Genomic DNA, 18845 nt, shown 5'->3' with positions numbered 1-18845 from the left:
ATCTTTCTTTCTTCCTCAATCCATTTAATATCTTATTTTTTATTTCCTCCACCTATCCATCCTATATTATTAATATTATAATTGAACCCTTATTTTACCAGGTAAGTTGACTGAGAACATTACACCCAAAGTCAACCAAACACAAAGCATATGAATAATTGGTTCAATCTTGCTTCATTATGGAAAATCACCAGTTGGTCCTGTTTTATGAATTAGCTTCATTACTCAATGAGTATCTCCTACTCTGAATTGGGAAAATCCAGTCTTCTTTTTCTCTGCTCTTCGTCTTCTCGGTTTACAGTACATTGTGCTTCATCCTCCTCAGGAAATTCTGTAGTTTGAGCCTCAGGCCACAATGCCTTGATGGAGAACTAGAGGACAGGAGAGAAGGGGGAAATAAACAAGAGAGAGAGAGAGAGACAGAGACAGAGAGACAGAGAGAGAGAGAGGGTGAGAGAGAGAGAGAGAGAGAGAGAGAGAGAGAGAGAGAGAGAGAGAGAGAGAGAGAGAGAGAGAGAGAGAGAGAGAGAGAGGGAGAGAGAGAGAGAGAGAGAGAGAGAGAGAGAGAGGGGGGAGAGAGAGAGAGCAGAAATAGAGAACAAAAGAGACAGAACTAAATGTTAGGAAGATCAGAGAACAGAGGAAGGTTTCTCCAGGTTTCTAAATCAGTCTATCAATCCATCCACCTTTGCCTGGGGTACTCACCATGTGTACTGTGTAGTGGTCTGTGTCTGTCTGTTAGCTCCCTTCCACTCTTCCTCCTCCTCCTCTTCCTGTTGTCTGTCTAGTATCTGGTCCCAGATCTCAGTGTTAACCCACAGCGACCCCGGCAGGGTGAGGCTGGGCTCGGTGCAGGTGATCCAACGGCACAGGGGGCAGCAGACTGTCAGTAGGCCGCTTTGGAGCCTGGACATCGCCTGCAAGCACAGCCCACAGAATGTGTGCTTACAGTGGAGCATCCGAGGGATCTTCTCCCTGCGAGAGTAGGGCTGGAGGCAGACACAGCACTCCATGTCCTCGCTCATCAGACCCATGGCTGGCTGGGGTGTGGATGGATGGATGGATGGATGGATGGATGGACGGCTGGATGGATGGACGGATGGATGGATGGACGGATGGATGGATGGACAGCTGGAGTCCAGAGGAATTCTGGACGGAGTGTCAGTGTCTGGGCAGGAAGACGTGGGGTTTAAACGCTGGTCTGAGGTCAGTGTTCCCCTTGTGGTTTATTAAGGTCCTGGTTTGGATTTGACGAGGATGAGCTGATCCTAGATCTGTGCTTAGGAGCGTAGGTCAGGAACCTGCAAAAGACATTAAGATGTTAAATTAAATTAGACTCAGTGACTTCATCACTGGCACTATGTAAACATATCTAATGTGATAACGTATCTTAAATCAACAGGCTGTCAGGTTTTTCTGATAAGCCATGAAGAAAAAAATATCTTGAAAAATATCACACACATTTATAACATCCATAGTTATCAGATATAGACAAACCTTTTCACTTATCATTATCTTGAGACAATATTTTACTTACAGTTTCTGGAAGATTTTCAGCACAGCGACCAACTATCCTACGACAAAACTTTGTGTGTGAGAGAGAAGAGTGTGTGTGCTCTTATTTTAAGCTTTAGGGAAGGAGACTAAATTCAGTTATTTTCCCAGAAAGGGCGGTCTCTCACCTCCTCTACTCTCAGGTGAGGCAGGAATGTTCCATGGAATGAGTTAAACACTTCTAGGTCACTTTTATTGCATAGTAGGACACTTCAGGAGAATTGCCAGGGCCGTGTATTGACATTTTCAGGGCAGGTGTTTATGTCTACAAATGGCACGTACACTGAGTGTACAAAACATTAAGAACACATGCTCTTTCCTTGACATAGACTGAGTGTACAAATGGTGTTCCTAATGTTTGGGTCACTCAGTGTAAGTCCAGTTTATGACGGATCAATATTTGAAGGGGAATTTTCACTAGAGCGGGGGAAGCACTTGTACAACCCTTTCTGTGGACTTGTAGATCCTATCTGTGGACTTGTAGATCCTATCTGTGGACTTGTAGATCTTATCTGTGGACTTGTCGTTCCTATCTGTGGACTTGTAGTTCCTATCGGTGGACTTGCAGATTATATCTGTGGACTTGTAGATCCTATCTGTGGACTTGTAGATCCTATCTGTGGACTTGTAGATCCTATCTGTGGACTTGTAGATCCTATCTGTGGACTTGTAGATCCTACCTGTGGACTTGTAGATCCTACCTGTGGACTTGTAGATCCTACCTGTGGACTTGTAGATCCTACCTGTGGACTTGTAGATCCTACCTGTGGACTTGTAGATCCCTCTCTGTGAACTTGTAGATCCTCTCTGTGGACTTGAAGATCCTCTGTGGACTTGTAGATCCTACCTGTGGACTTGTAGACCCCTCTCTGTGTACGTGCCTGGTTATTGTAAGTGTTAATGTACAGAATCAGTTCAATGGAAGCGTTATCTCTTCTAGATAAGAGACACAGTTCAATGGAAGAAGTTTGTTGGACTTCTCCTATGACCCCTTAATGACTCACTTATCTTACAGTATATTGTTTACCTGTATATTGTGAATGAGGTTTTTTATAGTGTGTATGGATCCCAGGACTCCATGGAAATGTCAGGTGTTAATGAGTGAGTGGGCTATCCAGTTGTTTTACCATAAACATCTGATGAATTGATGGATGAATGAAACACCAATCAGGAGAGTTTCAGGCTGCTGTGTTGTTTTAGTTTTAAAGTCACATGTTTCTAATAAAATCAAGTCACAAATTCAGTGGAAACCTTGTAAACAACCCCCCTAACCAGTCAATTAGAAAACAGTCTCCCTGTTGAAACCGGATTGTTTTTGAATTGACAATTGATGACGGCTCTACTTTTTGTTCAACTGGAAATTCCAGGTGAAACACGCTTGTCTATTCACCATGTCAGCTAAGTGCCACGCACGCACAACAGACACACACAAACAAACACTAAGTATAAAGAACCACCAAACATTTGTTCTTTAAAATCGCCTGCGAAGCAGGTTAATATATTCCATGAACGAAACATACAATTTCACGTGAAATAATTAGGCAGGAAATGTGGGTGTATCTCACAAATGAATTCCTATCATTAAAGGACCAGAACAAGAGACTGATGGATCTTTGTCAAAGTCTTCTGCTGGTTTCTAATGGTTATTTTTCTGCTTTCTGAAGTCATGAGTAAGCTGCACACTAAAACAACGTGAGCTAAATGACAGTAAATGATGAGTAATTCTGTTAGCCAGGGACGGTAACCAGCTCTACCGTCAGCCCTGTAGGGTAACACAGGGACTTTGTCCCAAATGGAACACTATTCCCTACATAGTGCACTACTTTAAAGGCAAAGGCTCTGGTCAAAAGCAGCGCACTACATCTTAATCTTAATGGTTGTACAGTCGTCTCAAATAAAACTGTGAAGGACCTCGGCGTTACTCTGGACCCTGATCTCTCTTTTGAAGAACATATCAAGACCATTTCGAGGACAGCTTTTTTCCATCTACGTAACATTGCAAAAATCAGAAACTTTCTGTCCAAAAATGATGCAGAAAAATTAATCCATGCTTTTGTCACTTCTAGGTTAGACTACTGCAATGCTCTATTTTCCGGCTACCCGGATAAAGCACTAAATAAACTTCAGTTAGTGCTAAATACGGCTGCTAGAATCCTGACTAGAACCAAAAAATTTGATCATATTACTCCAGTGCTAGCCTCTCTACACTGGCTTCCTGTCAAAGCAAGGGCTGATTTCAAGGTTTTACTGCTAACCTACAAAGCATTACATGGGCTTGCTCCTACATATCTCTCTGATTTGGTCCTGCCGTACATACCTATACGTACGCTACGGTCACAAGACGCAGGCCTCCTAATTGTCCCTAGAATTTCTAAGCAAACAGCTGGAGGCAGGGCTTTCTCCTATAGAGCTCCATTTTTATGGAACGGTCTGCCTACCCATGTCAGAGACGCAAACTCGGTCTCAACCTTTAAGTCTTTACTGAAGACTCATCTCTTCAGTGGGTCATATGATTGAGTGTAGTCTGGCCCAGGAGTGGGAAGGTGAACGGAAAGGCTCTGGAGCAACGAACCGCCCTTGCTGTCTCTGCCTGGCCGGTTCCCCTCTTTCCACTGGGATTCTCTGCCTCTAACCCTATTACAGGGGCTGAGTCACTGGCTTGCTGGGGCTCTCTCATGCTGTCCCTGGAGGGGGTGCGTCACCTGAGTGGGTTGATTCACTGTTGTGGTCATCCTGTCTGGGTTGGCGCCCCCCCCCCCCCTTGGGTTGTGCCGTGGCGGAGATCTTTGTGGGCTATACTCAGCCTTGTCTCAGGATGGTAAGTTGGTGGTTGAAGATATCCCTCTAGTGGTGTGGGGGCTGTGCTTTGGCAAAGTGGGTGGGGTTATATCCTTCCTGTTTGGCCCTGTCCGGGGGTGTCCTCGGATGGGGCCACAGTGTCTCCTGACCCCTCCTGTCTCAGCCTCCAGTATTTATGCTGCAGTAGTTTATGTGTCGGGGGGCTGGGGTCAGTTTGTTATATCTGGAGTACTTCTCCTGTCCTATTCGGTGTCCTGTGTGAATCTAAGTGTGCGTTCTCTAATTCTCTCCTTCTCTCTTTCTTTCTCTCTCTCGGAGGACCTGAGCCCTAGGACCATGCCCCAGGACTACCTGACATGATGACTCCTTGCTGTCCCCAGTCCACCTGGCCATGCTGCTGTTCCAGTTTCAACTGACCTGAGCCCTAGGACCATGCCCCAGGACTACCTGACATGATGACTCCTTGCTGTCCCCAGTCTACCTGGCCATGCTGCTGCTCCAGTTTCAACTTCCACCTGACTGTGCTGCTGCTCTAGTTTCAACTGTTCTGCCTTATTATTATTCGACCATGCTGGTCATTTATGAACATTGAACATCTTGACCATGTTCTGTTATAATCTCCACCCGGCACAGCCAGAAGAGGACTGGCCACCCCACATAGCCTGGTTCCTCTCTAGGTTTCTTCCTAGGTATTGGCCTTTCTAGGGAGTTTTTCCTAGCCACCGTGCTTCTCCACCTGCATTGCTTGCTGTTTGGGGTTTTAGGCTGGGTTTCTGTACAGCACTTTGAGATATCAGCTGATGTACGAAGGGCTATATAAATACATTTGATTTGATTTGATTTGATACATATGGAATAGGGATCCAATTGGGACATACCCAGGGACAATAGAGCTGCCTATTTCTCTGACAGACACCTTAAGGCAACAATTATCAAGAAAAGTTAAGAAAAACAAACCAAATAGGAGCCATAAAATATACATATTAAACACAAAGATAATATATAAGGTCTATATAGACTGTTGTCTCCTCATTAGGGTCTATATAGACTGTTGTCTCCTCATTAGGGTCTATATAGACTGTTGTCTCCTCATTAGGGTCTATATAGACTGTTGTCTCCTCATTAGGGTCTATATAGACTGTTGTCTCCTCATTAGGGTCTATATAGACTGTTGTCTCCTCACTAGGGCCTATATAGACTGTTGTCTCCTCATTAGGGTCTATATAGACTGTTGTCTCCTCATTAGGGTCTATATAGACTGTTGTCTCCTCACTAGGGCCTATATAGACTGTTGTCTCCTCATTAGGGTCTATATAGACTGTTGTCTCCTCACTAGGGCCTATATAGACTGTTGTCTCCTCATTAGGGTCTATATAGACTGTTGTCTCCTCATTAGGGTCTATATAGACTGTTGTCTCCTCATTAGGGTCTATATAGACTGTTGTCTCCTCACTAGGGTCTGTATAGACTGTTGTCTCCTCATTAGGGTCTATATAGACTGTTGTCTCCTCACTAGGGTCTGTATAGACTGTTGTCTCCTCATTAGGGTCTATATAGACTGTTGTCTCCTCATTAGGGTCTATATAGACTGTTGTCTCCACGCTAGGGTCTATATAGACTGTTGTCTCCTCATTAGGGTCTATATAGACTGTTGTCTCCTCACTAGTATCTATATAGACTGTTGTCTCCTCATTAGGGTCTATATAGACTGTTGTCTCCTCATTAGGGTCTATATAGACTGTTGTCTCCTCATTAGGGTCTATATAGACTATTGTCTCCTCATTAGGGTCTATATAGACTATTGTCTCCTCATTAGGGTCTATATAGGGTTGTTGTCTCCTCATTAGGGTCTATATAGACTGTTGTCTCCTCATTAGGGCCTATTTAGACTGTTGTCTCCTCACTAGGGCCTACATAGACTATTGTCTCCTCATTAGGGTCTATATAGACTGTTGTCTCCTCATTAGGCCTGGTCTAAAGTAGTATACTATATACTGCACTAGCCGGGCCCTGGTCTAAAGTAGTATACAATATACTGTACTAGCCGGGCCCTGGTCTAAAGTAGTATACAATATACAGTACTAGCCGGACCCTGGTCTAAAGTAGTATACTATATACTGTACTAGCCGGGCCCTGGTTTAAAGTAGTATACTATATACAGTACTAGCCGGGCCCTGGTTTAAAGTAATATACTATATACTGCACTAGCCGGGCCCTGGTCTAAAGTAGTATACAATATACTGTACTAGCCGGGCCCTGGTCTAAAGTAGTATACAATATACAGTACTAGCCGGACCCTGGTCTAAAGTAGTATACTATATACTGTACTAGCCGGGCCCTGGTCTAAAGTAGTATACAATATACAGTACTAGCCGGACCCTGGTCTAAAGTACTATACTATATGCTGTACTAGCCGGGCCCTGGTCTAAAGTACTATACTATATACTGCACTAGCCGGGCCCTGGTCTAAAGTAGTATACTATATACTGCACTAGCCGGGCCCTGGTCTAAAGTACTATACTATATACTGCACTAGCTTGGCCCTTGTCAAAAGTAGTATACTATACTGAACAGGTGCCATTTCAGACACAAACTGTCTGTCAATTTGAAGAGCATTTTCATGGTTTCAAGACAACCTAGTGACCAATACAAAGTGTTGGCAGTATAGGCTAGTGTTTAGAGCATTTGACTAGTAACTGAAAGGTTGCAAGATCGTATCTCCAAGCTGACAAGGTAGAAATCTGTCATTCTGCTCCTGAACAAGACAGTTAACCCACTGTTCCTAGGCCGTCATTGAAAATCAGATTTTGTTCTTAACTGACTTGCCTAGTTAAATAAAACAATAACTCACAGCAGGAAATTAATCACAGAATCATTCCCCAACATGCTGCATAAATTCTCCTAACCTGCTCCGAAAAAGTCAATTCCGGTTATTGCTTCATCAAAGTGATGTGTTTTTATGGAATCTCATATGCAAGAATGCATACAGGGCTCTCTGAGACATGATTAGTCAGAGAGTGATTTCAGTCATGTACTGCACACACCAAAACCAAGGACAGTGGAATGTTTAGGGTTTGTTTTGTGTTTTAGGAAATAGTAGTGTAGAATGTGAAGTGTATTAACACCCCCAACTCTATTTGGGATCCATAAATAGTTGGATATCAGACAGTTACTTTCCTAATGTAATGATAATAATAAGCAATTTCACAACTCTAAAACAGGGTTATTTTAAAGTGGATGTATTTATTAACCAACAAATATAATTCCAGTATAAAAAACCTGCTCTTCAAACAGAACAGATGAATTAAACATGTACAATGAGGATCAACAAATCCAACATCCCTGGTTTGTGGGACTGGAAATGATGCAGACAATTACATTGATAAAAGAAACAATCTGCAACATTAAAGCTGTTCTAAAATGATGTCATAATAAATACTGAACCTCCACTTCCTTCACGCAGTAATACACCTTTTATCAAATCATTAAACATTATTATAAACATTGATCACAGCATATTGTATTGTACACAGCACACATTGTACAGCACACAGTCTCTAACCTTCACCCCTCTGTCTGTCTGTCTATCTATCTATCTTTCTATCTATCTATCTATCTATCTATCTATCTATCTATCTATCTATCTATCTATCTATCTATCTATCTATCTATCTATCTATCTATCTATCTATCTATCTATCTATCTATCTATCTATCTATCTATCTATCTATCTATCTATCTATCTATCTATCTATCTATCTATCTATCTATCTATCTATCTATCTATCTATCTATCTATCTATCTATCTATCTATCTATCTATCTATCTATCTATCTATCTATCTATCTATCTATCTATCTATCTATCTATCTATCTATCTGTCTGTCTGTCTGTCTGTCTGTCTGTCTGTCTGTCTGTCTGTCTGTCTGTCTGTCTGTCTGTCTGTCTGTCTGTCTGTCTGTCTGTCTGTCTGTCTGTCTGTCTGTCTGTCTGTCTGTCTGTCTGTCTGTCTGTCTGTCTGTCTGTCTGTCTGTCTGTCTGTCTGTCTCTCCATCTATTCATAACTTCCTTTATCTTTCTTTCTTCCTGTGTAGTGGTCTGTGTCTGTCTGTTAGCTCCCTTCCACTCTTCCTCCTCTTCCTGTTTTCTGTCTAGTATCTGGTCCCAGATCTCAGTGTTAACCCACAGCGACCCCGGCAGGGTGAGGCTGGGCTCGGTGCAGGTGATCCAACGGCACAGGGGGCAGCAGACTGTCAGTAGGCCGTTTTGGAGCCTGGACATCGCCTGCAAGCACAGCCCACAGAATGTGTGCTTACAGTGGAGCATCCGAGGTATCTTCTCCCTGCGAGAGTAGGGCTGGAGGCAGACACAGCACTCCATGTCCTCGCTCATCAGACCCATGGCTGGCTGGGGTGTGGATGGATGGATGGATGGATGGATGGACGGCTGGATGGATGGACGGATGGATGGACAGCTGGAGTCCAGAGGAATTCTGGACGGAGTGTCAGTGTCTGGGCAGGAAGACGTGGGGTTTAAACGCTGGTCTGAGGTCAGTGTTCCCCTTGTGGTTTATTAAGGTCCTGGTTTGGATTTGATGAGGATGAGCTGATCCTAGATCTGTGCCTAGGAGCGTAGGTCAGGAACCTGCAAAAGACATTAAGATGTTAAATTACATTAGACTCAGTGACTTCATCACTGGCGCTATGTAAACATATCTAACATGATAACGTATCTTAAATCAACAGGCTGTCAGGTTTTTCTGATAAGCCATGAAGAAAAAAATATCTTGAAAATATCACACACATTTATAACATCCATAGTTATCAGATATAGACAAACCTTTTAACTTTTATCATTATCAATGAGAGACAATATTTTACTTACAGGTTCTGGAAGATTTTCAGCACAGCGACCAACTATCCTACGACAAAACTTTGTGTGTGAGAGAGAAGAGTGTGTGTGCTCCTATTTTAAGCTTTAGGGGAGGAGACTAAATTCAGTTATTTTCCCAGAAAGGGCGGCCTCTCACCTCCTCTACTCTCAGGTGAGGCAGGAAAGTTCCATGGAATGAGTTCAACACTACTAGGTCACTTCTATAGCATAGTAGGACACTTCAGGAGAATTGCCAGGGCCATGTAATAACATTTTCAGGGCAGGTGTTTACGTCTACAAATGGCACGTACACTAAGAGTACAAAACATTAAGAACACATGCTCTTTCCTTGACATAGACTGAGTGTACAAATGGTGTTCCTAATGTTTGGTACACTCAGTGTAAGTCCAGTTTATGACGGATCAATATTTGAAGGGGAATTTTCACTAGAGCGGGGGAAGCACTTGTACAACCCTTTCTGTGGACTTGTAGATCCTATCTGTGGACTTGTAGATCCTATCTGTGGACTTGTAGATCTTATCTGTGGACTTGTAGATCCTATCTGTGGACTTGTAGTTCCTATCTGTGGACTTGCAGATTATATCTGTGGACTTGTAGATCCTATCTGTGGACTTGTAGATCCTATCTGTGGACTTGTAGATCCTATCTGTGGACTTGTAGATCCTACCTGTGGACTTGTAGATCCTACCTGTGGACTTGTAGATCCTACCTGTGGACTTGTAGATCCTACCTGTGGACTTGTAGATCCCTCTCTGTGAACTTGTAGATCCTCTCTGTGGACTTGTAGATCCTCTCTGTGGACTTGTAGATCCTACCTGTGGACTTGTAGACCCCTCTCTGTGTACTTGTAGATCCTCTCTGTGGACTTGTAGATCCTACCTGTGGACTTGTAGACCCCTCTCTGTGTACGTGCCTGGTTATTGTAAGTGTTAATGTACAGAATCAGTTCAATGGAAGCGTTATCTCTTCTAGATAAGAAACACAGTTGAATGGAAGAAGTTTGTTGAACTTCTCCTATGACCCTTTAATGACTCACTTATCTTACAGTATATTGTTTACCTGTATATTGTGAATGAGGTTTTTTATAGTGTGTATGGATCCCAGGACTCCATGGAAATGTCAGGTGTTAATGAGTGAGTGGGCTATCCAGTTGTTTTACCATAAACATCTGATGAATTGATGGATGAATGAAACACCAATCAGGAGAGTTTCAGGCTGCTGTGTTGTTTTAGTTTTAAAGTCACATGTTTCTAATAAAATCAAGTCACAAATTCAGTGGAAACCTTGTAAACAACCCCCCTAACCAGTCAATTAGAAAACAGTCTCCCTGTTGAAACCGGATTGTTTTTGAATTGACAATTGATGACGGCTCTACTTTTTGTTCAACTGGAAATTCCAGGTGAAACACGCTTGTCTATTCACCATGTCAGCTAAGTGCCACGCACGCACAACAGACACACACAAACAAACACTAAGTATAAAGAACCACCAAACATTTGTTCTTTAAAATCGCCTGCGTAGCAGGTTAATATATTCCATGAACGAAACATACAATTTCACGTGAAATAATTAAGCAGGAAATGTGGGTGTATCTCACAAATGAATTCCTATCATTAAAGGACCAGAACAAGAGACTGATGGATCTTTGTCAAAGTCTTCTACTAGTTTCTAATGGTTATTTTTCTGCTTTCTGAAGTCATGAGTAAGCTGCACACTAAAACAACGTGAGCTAAATGACAGTAAATGATGAGTAATTCTGTTAGCCAGGGACGGTAACCAGCTCTACCGTCAGCCCTGTTTGGTAACACAGGGACTTTGTCCCAAATGGAACACTATTCCCTACATAGTGCACTACTTTAAAGGCAAAGGCTCTGGTCAAAAGCAGTGCACTACATATGGAATAGGGATCCAATTGGGACATACCCAGGGACAATAGAGCTGCCTATTTCTCTGACAGACACCTTAAGGCAACAATTATCAAGAAAAGTTAAGAAAAACAAACCAAATAGGAGCCATAAAATATACATATTAAACACAAAGATTATATATAAGGTCTATATAGACTGTTGTCTCCTCATTAGGGTCTATATAGACTGTTGTCTCCTCAGTAGGGTCTATATAGACTGTTGTCTCCTCATTAGGGTCTATATAGACTGTTGTCTCCTCACTAGGGTCTATATAGACTGTTGTCTCCTCATTAGGGTCTATATAGACTGTTGTCTCCTCACTAGGGTCTATATAGACTGTTGTCTCCTCACTAGGGTCTATATAGACTGTTGTCTCCTCATTAGGGTCTATATAGACTGTTGTCTCCTCATTAGGGTCTATATAGACTGTTGTCTCCTCACTAGGGTCTATATAGACTGTTGTCTCCTCATTAGGGTCTATATAGACTGTTGTCTCCTCACTAGGGTCTGTATAGACTGTTGTCTCCTCATTAGGGTCTATATAGACTGTTGTCTCCTCATTAGGGTCTATATAGACTGTTGTCTCCTCATTAGGGTCTATATAGACTGTTGTCTCCTCATTAGGGTCTATATAGACTGTTGTCTCCTCATTAGGGTCTATATAGACTGTTGTCTCCTCACTAGGGTCTGTATAGACTGTTGTCTCCTCATTAGGGTCTATATAGACTGTTGTCTCCTCATTAGGGTCTATATAGACTGTTGTCTCTTCATTAGGGTCTATATAGACTGTTGTCTCCTCACTAGTGCCTACATAGACTGTTGTCTCCTCATTAGGGTCTATATAGACTGTTGTCTCCTCATTAGAGTCTATATAGACTGTTGTCTCCTCACTAGGATCTATATAGACTGTTGTCTCCTCATTAGGGTCTATATAGACTGTTGTCTCCTCATTAGGGCCTATATAGACTGTTGTCTCCTCACTAGGGTCTATATAGACTGTTGTCTCCTCATTAGGGCCTATATAGACTGTTGTCTCCTCATTAGGGCCTATATAGACTGTTGTCTCCTCATTAGGGTCTATATAGACTGTTGTCTCCTAATTAGGGACTATATAGACTGTTGTCTCCTCATTAGAGCCGATATAGACTGTTGTCTCCTCATTATGTTCTATGTAGACTGTTGTCTCCTCATTATGGTCTATATAGTTGTGGTGGGGGGGGATAGACTATGACGTGGTGAGAGGGGGGGGGCTGTGACCTGGTGAGGAGGGGGGGAGAGGCTGTGACGTGGTGAGGGGGGGAAGAGGCTGTGACGTGGTGAGGGAGGGGAGGAGACTGTGACGTGGTGAGGAGGGGAATAGGCTGTGACGTGGTGAGGAGGGGAAGAGACTGTGACGTGGTGAGGAGGGGGGGGGGGAGAGGCTGTGACGTGGTGAGGGAGGGGAGGAGAGGCTGTGACGTGGTGAGGGGGGGGGGTGTGGCGACGGTCCGTGGCGACGGTCCCCAGTCCGGGGCCTGCGGCGACGGTCCCCAGTCCGGGGCCTGCGGCGACGGTCCCCAGTCTGGTGCCTGTGGCGACGGTCCCCAGTCCGGGGCCTGTGGCGGCGTCCTCAGTCCGGGGCCTGTGGCGTCGTCCTCAGTCCGGGGCCTGTGGCGACAGTCCCCAGTCCGGGGCCTGTGGGGTCGTCCTCAGTCCTGGGCCTGTGGCGACGGTCCTCAGTCCGGGGCCTGTGGCGTTGTCCTCAGTCCGGGGCCTGTGGTGACGGTCCCCAGTCCGGGGCCTGTGGCGGCGTCCCCAGTCCGGGGCCTGTGGCGGCGTCCCCAGTCCGGGGCCTGTGGCGGCGTCCTCAGTCCGGGGCCTGTGCCGTCGTCCTCAGTCCGGGGCCTGTGGTGACGGTCCCCAGTCCGGGGCCTCTGGCGATGATCTGCGGCCCGGTTACTCCAGTAAAGGTCCATGCTCTAGGGCCGCCATCAAAGCGGAGGGGGGTCTACGTCCCGCACCAGAGCTGCCGCCGTAAAGGGATGCCCACCCAGGGTGTGACTAGGGTGGGCATTCTAGTTTATTTATTTCTATGTTGGTGTGGTTCCCAATCAGAGGCAGCTGTCTATCATTGTCTCTGATTGGGGATCGTATATAAGTTTTTCGTTTGGGTTTTGTGGGTAGTTGTTTTCTGTATAGTTTATGCACCAAACTGATTCGGTTTTCCCTCTTGTTTATTTTGTTCGAGTGTTTTTACCATCAAATAAAATCATGAACACTTACCACGCTGCGCTTCGGTCCACTTCTTCTCATGACGTCCGTGACAACATGACTGTAGTAGTTACGGTAATATACTGCACACCCATTAACACACTAATTTGTGGCGCCCAATTTCAAAAATGACAGTTGGAAAGCCACAGCACAAAATATATGATTATTGTTGCTGGACTACCAGTTACAGTGGTTTTAACTTGCGGTTATAGCTAGTGTATGAAATAATTATATGGATTTAATATTTGTCAAAAATATTGGACATGGCCTCAACACTCAAATAGCATTAGAAATTGTCATTATTTAGCATATCAAAAAACCATATCAAGATCCTGAAATGGACCTCAGTCAAGACACTATGCATTGTATGTGCTGAGAAAAATATACTTTGTAGGCCCTCTGTCAGTATTTGTCATCGTATAGAGAAAATAAGATGTCCACATAGGCCTATCTCAGGATACCTAATGAGTCAATATCCGGCCTTACCATGTATGATGTCCTGAGGGAATCCTAAAAATGAATTGTGCATAATATAAAAATATGGATCTAATATTTGTCAAATTAATTATCTGTAATCAATATAGCTTATGATCTTGAAACACAGATATGTGGTGTATACACAGTATTTGTCAACAGGAAGAGAGAATATAGGATGTCATATATCTCAGGATATTGAATGAGTCCATATCCGCCCATAGGAAATGTCCGTGTGTGATATTCGGAGAAATCCTAATATCATGTTTAAAAAAAAAACTGACTGTGTCGCCTTGCATTTTTTTGTGTGTAAATCTTGTCACCACAGCCTGTACGTGTTCAGGTTGCATCTGACCGGTTGCATCCCGAGTACGGAGCAAATGGAATGGCATCAGACATGAAAAACCAGGTGTTTGATGTAAACGATGTCATTCTACTGATTCCGCTCCGGCCATTACCACGAGCCCGTCCTCCCCAATTAAGGTGCCACCAACCTCCTGTGACAGTGACAGAGATTACATTTACAACAATATCTTGTCGAATAGAAAGAAATATGGCATAACCTTCAACCTTTGCACAGTGACCAGAACATACAAATATACTTAGGTAGGTAGACAGTATCTCACTACAGCCATGTCTATCAGGCCTTATAGTGTGATCATTGCTTATTAGGCAATTTAAAAAAAATAGTAAAACCAACTTATAAATTTGACAGATTTACAACAGTAAATTGTTCTATTATTGTTTCTCCTCACTGTTAGCGAGTAAAGTTGGTGAGCTAGCTGGATAGCGAATAGTTGTTATTTACATCTATTTTGAATCCTATCTTGCGTTATGCCTATAATTTTGTGAGATTAAAATGCATCCACGGTCATAACCATAACCAATGGCAACCCTACTTAGCTAGCTAGTAAAAGTATTTACAGTTGCTGATGTTTACGTTTGCTAACAAGTTACAAATGCGAGGTGTGGTGTATGACAAGTTAGCAGGTGGCAGGCTAACTAGCTAGCCAACTCCGGGCATGTGCTAATGTTTGCTGGTAAACCTAGCATTGTAGCTTGCACTTTAGTAGCCATATCTACAACTAAAAAGAGAAAAGGTTTAACAATCAAGATACAAAAGATCACTGATTTGTAAAACCGCTTCTATTTTTGGTCGTAGATATGGCTACCTGTAGCTGTTCAACTAACTTAGCTAGCTAGCTACCTAAGTTAGCAAACAGAAAAATAATTAGATTTCCCCCACTGTAACACTGTAATTGGGTAGGGCTGTCATTGTAAATGAGAATTTGTTCTTAACTTATTTGTCTAGTTAAATAAAATAAATGTGTCATATGGTGTCTTGATGCTGGCATCGGCTGTAGCTTTAGCTTCTAGCTGAATCAAACTCTTTGTTTAGAATCCTCTTCGCTATATTCAGGTTGAAGCATCTATGGTTGAATGTCACCATGTAGCTAAACAGAACATCAAAAAAAATAACTCCATTGTCAAATTGGTGTTGATGAGAGGAATCACTTGAAGTCATTGTGGTCTGGTCAGTTCTTTCAGTTTTGCTCAAAGGATTGTGTTGCCTTGGAGGGACGTGGCCCAGAGCGCAAAGCAACACCTCACATGAGATGTAGTCTTTCAGACACTGGGAAAAAATAAGTCAGCTTGTATATTTAGCAATGAATCCGCTAACAGGAACATTGCTAAAAGACGTACAATGGCTCTATCGAACAAGGACACTCATATCTACACTTATATCTACCCTCAAAAACGTAGAGTGTGATCAGTAGAGCCTTATATAGCGTGATCAGTTTAAAACTTCTTAGGGCTGCAATCCCATTAACGGGATGATTTGACAACAGCCAGTGAAAGTGCAGGGCGCCAAATTCAAAACAACAGAAATCTCATAATTAAAATTCCGCAAACATACATGTATCTTATACCGTTTCAAAAGTAATCTTGTTGTTAATGCCACCACAGTGTCCGATTTCAAATAGGCTTTACAGCGAAATCACCACAAACGATTATGTTAGGTCACCACCAAGCCAAAGAAAAACTCAGCCATTTTTCCAGCCAAAGAGAGGAGTCACAAAAAGCACAAAGAGATAAAATGAATCACTAACCTTTAATGATCTTCATCAGATGACACTCATAGGACTTCATGTTACACAATACATGTATGTTTTGTTTGATAAAGTTCATATTTATATCAAACAATCTGAGTGTACATTGGCGCGTTACGCTCACTAGTTCCAGAAACATCCAGTGATTTTGCATAGCCACATCGATTCAACAGAAATACCCATCATATACACATGGAATTATAGATATAATTATAGATACACCTCTCCTTAATGCAACCGCTGTGTCAGATTTAAAAAATTTTTACAGAAAAAGTCAACCATGCAATAATCTGAGACGGCGCTCAGAAAAACAATAAAATATAGCCGCCATGTTGGAGTCAACAGAAACCAGAAATCACATTATAAATATTCCCTTACCTTTGATGATCTTCATCAGAATGCACTCCCAGGAATTGCAGTTCCACAATAAATGCTTGTTTGTTCGATAATGTCCGTTATTTATGCCCAAGTAGCTACATTTGTTAGCACGTTAGGTACACATATCCAAATGCTCGTGCAGGTTGAGCATTACTTCGGACAAAAACGTAAAAAAGTTATATTACAGGTCGAAGAAACATAGCCAGTGTGATCAGTATAACATAGAGCCTTTTAGTGTGATCAGTAGAGCCTTATAGTGTGATCAGTAGAACATAGAGCCTTATAGTGTGATCAGTAGAGCATAGAGCCTTATAGTGTGATCAGTAGAGCATAGAGCCTTATAGTGTGATCAGTATAATATAGTCTTGAAGAAATGCCACAAAGCAGGACTACATTATTTATTTTCAGATCTCACCCCCTAAATCAATACACCGGAAGCTGTCATAGGGTGCATCATTCAGCGTGCGACGCCCAGACCTGCCTTCCTCCTGGGCAATTATGTGTGAAACACATCTCACTGACCTAGAAATGACCTAGAAATGCCTCGGACATGATGAAAACAAGCCCAGGGTGAGATTCCTCATACAGAATATATATATATAGCATTTCATGATCTGACATAATGGTAGCCTACCTTTTGGGTTTTACTCGTAAGCCTTTGCGTGAACAGAGCGTAATGAGCAAAACAAACAGACTGGGAATGCCCATCACTAATTTTGGAACCAATTTTTTATTTTTTTATTTTTTTTATTTTACCTTTATTTTACCAGGCAAGTCAGTTAAGAACAAATTCTTATTTTCAATGACGGCCTAGGAACGGTGGGTTAACTGCCTGTTCAGGGGCAGAACGACAGATTTGTACCTTGTCAGCTCGGGGGTTTGAACTTGCAACCTTCCGGTTACTAGTCCAACGCTCTAACCACTAGGCTACCCTGCCGCCCCAATCATTAAGGTGTTTTTGTTTGACTCACGTGAATGTGACCAAAGACATGACTCAAACAGGAAACAACTTTTGCCCGCGATTCACATCTACACTGAACAACAATTATAAATGCAACATGTAAAGTGATGGTCCCATGTTTAATGAGCTGAAATAAAAGACACCAGAAATGTTCCATACACACAAAAAATATTATTTATCTTAAATTTTGTGCGCAAATTTGTTTACATACAATTGGTATGGACAGGCATAAGTTACGGACAACGAACACAATGTGCCTTTTATCGATGGCAATTTTAATGTACAGAGATACCGTGATGAGATCTTGAGGCCCATTGTCGTGCCGTTCATCCACTCACCATCACCTCATGTTTCAGCATGATAATGCACGGCCCCATGTCACTAGGACCTGTACACAATTCCTGAAAGCTGAAAATGTCCCAGTTCTTCCATGGCCTGCATATTTACCAGACATGTCACCCATTGAGCATGTTTGGGATGCTTTGAATCGACGTATACCACAGACACACAGACACAGACAGCGCATTCCAGTTCCCGCCAATATCCAGCAACAGATGCATAGCTGTATTCCCAGTAATATGCAAACCCTAAATTAGGTCCTAATGAATTTATTTTAATTGACTGATTCCCTTACATGAACTGTAAGTCAGTAACATGTTTGAAATTGTTGCATGTTGTGTTTATATTTGTTTCTATATATGTTCTGACCATGACAGTTTACAATCTAAGGTAACACCACGTAATTTAGTCTCCTCAACTTGAATGTTGCATGTATGCATTTGTTCAGTGTAGCAGGCTATAGAGAAATGCATGTGATATTTGAGGCTCTCTCTCACTAACTGATTGTAAACACAAACATATATTTCAGTTTGTGAGTGTGATATGAGGGTTGGACATGTGTTTATTTCCATGTTATAAAATAAAATATATATATTTAAAACAATGGCAACACCACCATGTTAACGGTCGATTAGATTCATTAGGGTCCCTGTTAGCCGACGACAATGGAGACAGCTTGTCTTACTGGGGGTCTGACACATCATGAAAAAATACATTACAGACTAAATACTTCACAATTTGCACACGTTTAAAAACAGTAACATGTAATGTGTGTATGTGTGTGCATCTATCAGTTACACGTGTCAGTACATACATATAACCAGTAGGTCACATGGGGGAGAGGCGCTGTGCCGTGAGGTGTTGTTTTATTTGTTTTTTGAAACCATAATTCCGATCTGAGCCTTTTCATTTCGGAAAAACGACATGAGTGTCCGACTTTCGGCTGTTGCCCCATCTCTGACTTCACTCCTGTAATGAAGTGCTAGACTTTCGTCTACATTCAGTTGCATATCCTTACCGCTCAAACTCCCAATAGTGTTCACCTGTCGGCGCAACAGGATTAAACTGTATATGACGTCCCACTTTTCTCTGACTTCACTCTACCTGCAGAGGATGTGATGCAATGTAGCGCTCATCATTTATGCTGATATCATTTCGTGGCGCTCGACCAATGAGA

General features: G+C 42.6%; 1 protein-coding gene across 1 annotated transcript; it reads right to left on the bottom strand.

Moving 5' to 3' along the window:
• Nucleotides 1-267: 267 nt before the first annotated feature.
• Nucleotides 268-1250, bottom strand: LOC116375941 (E3 ubiquitin-protein ligase RNF186-like). Its single transcript, XM_031834948.1, has 2 exons — nucleotides 706-1250; nucleotides 268-371 (listed from the first exon to the last, which is right to left on the bottom strand). The coding sequence occupies exons 1-2, from the start codon at nucleotides 1032-1034 to the stop codon at nucleotides 296-298; spliced, it is 405 nt and encodes a 134-aa protein (XP_031690808.1). The 5' UTR covers nucleotides 1035-1250; the 3' UTR covers nucleotides 268-295.
• Between the last annotated feature and the right edge of the window lie 17595 nt (nucleotides 1251-18845).

The sequence above is a fragment of the Oncorhynchus kisutch genome, linkage group LG1 (assembly GCF_002021735.2).
Source record: "Oncorhynchus kisutch isolate 150728-3 linkage group LG1, Okis_V2, whole genome shotgun sequence".
Taxonomy (NCBI): Eukaryota; Metazoa; Chordata; class Actinopteri; order Salmoniformes; family Salmonidae; genus Oncorhynchus; species Oncorhynchus kisutch.
Note: the sequence above shows the minus strand (reverse complement) of the source record. Positions and strands in the feature narration are given on the sequence as shown.

What these genes read in the sequence shown, in the direction of transcription:
- LOC116375941 (XM_031834948.1), bottom strand. Translation starts at nt 1,034, where the DNA reads ATGGGTCTGATGAGCGAGGACATGGAGTGCTGTGTCTGCCTCCAGCCC. An exon ending in ACCACTACACAGTACACATG is followed by an intron (nt 372 to 705) that starts GTGAGTACCCCA and finishes CCTGTCCTCTAG; the next exon opens with TTCTCCATCAAGGCATTGTG.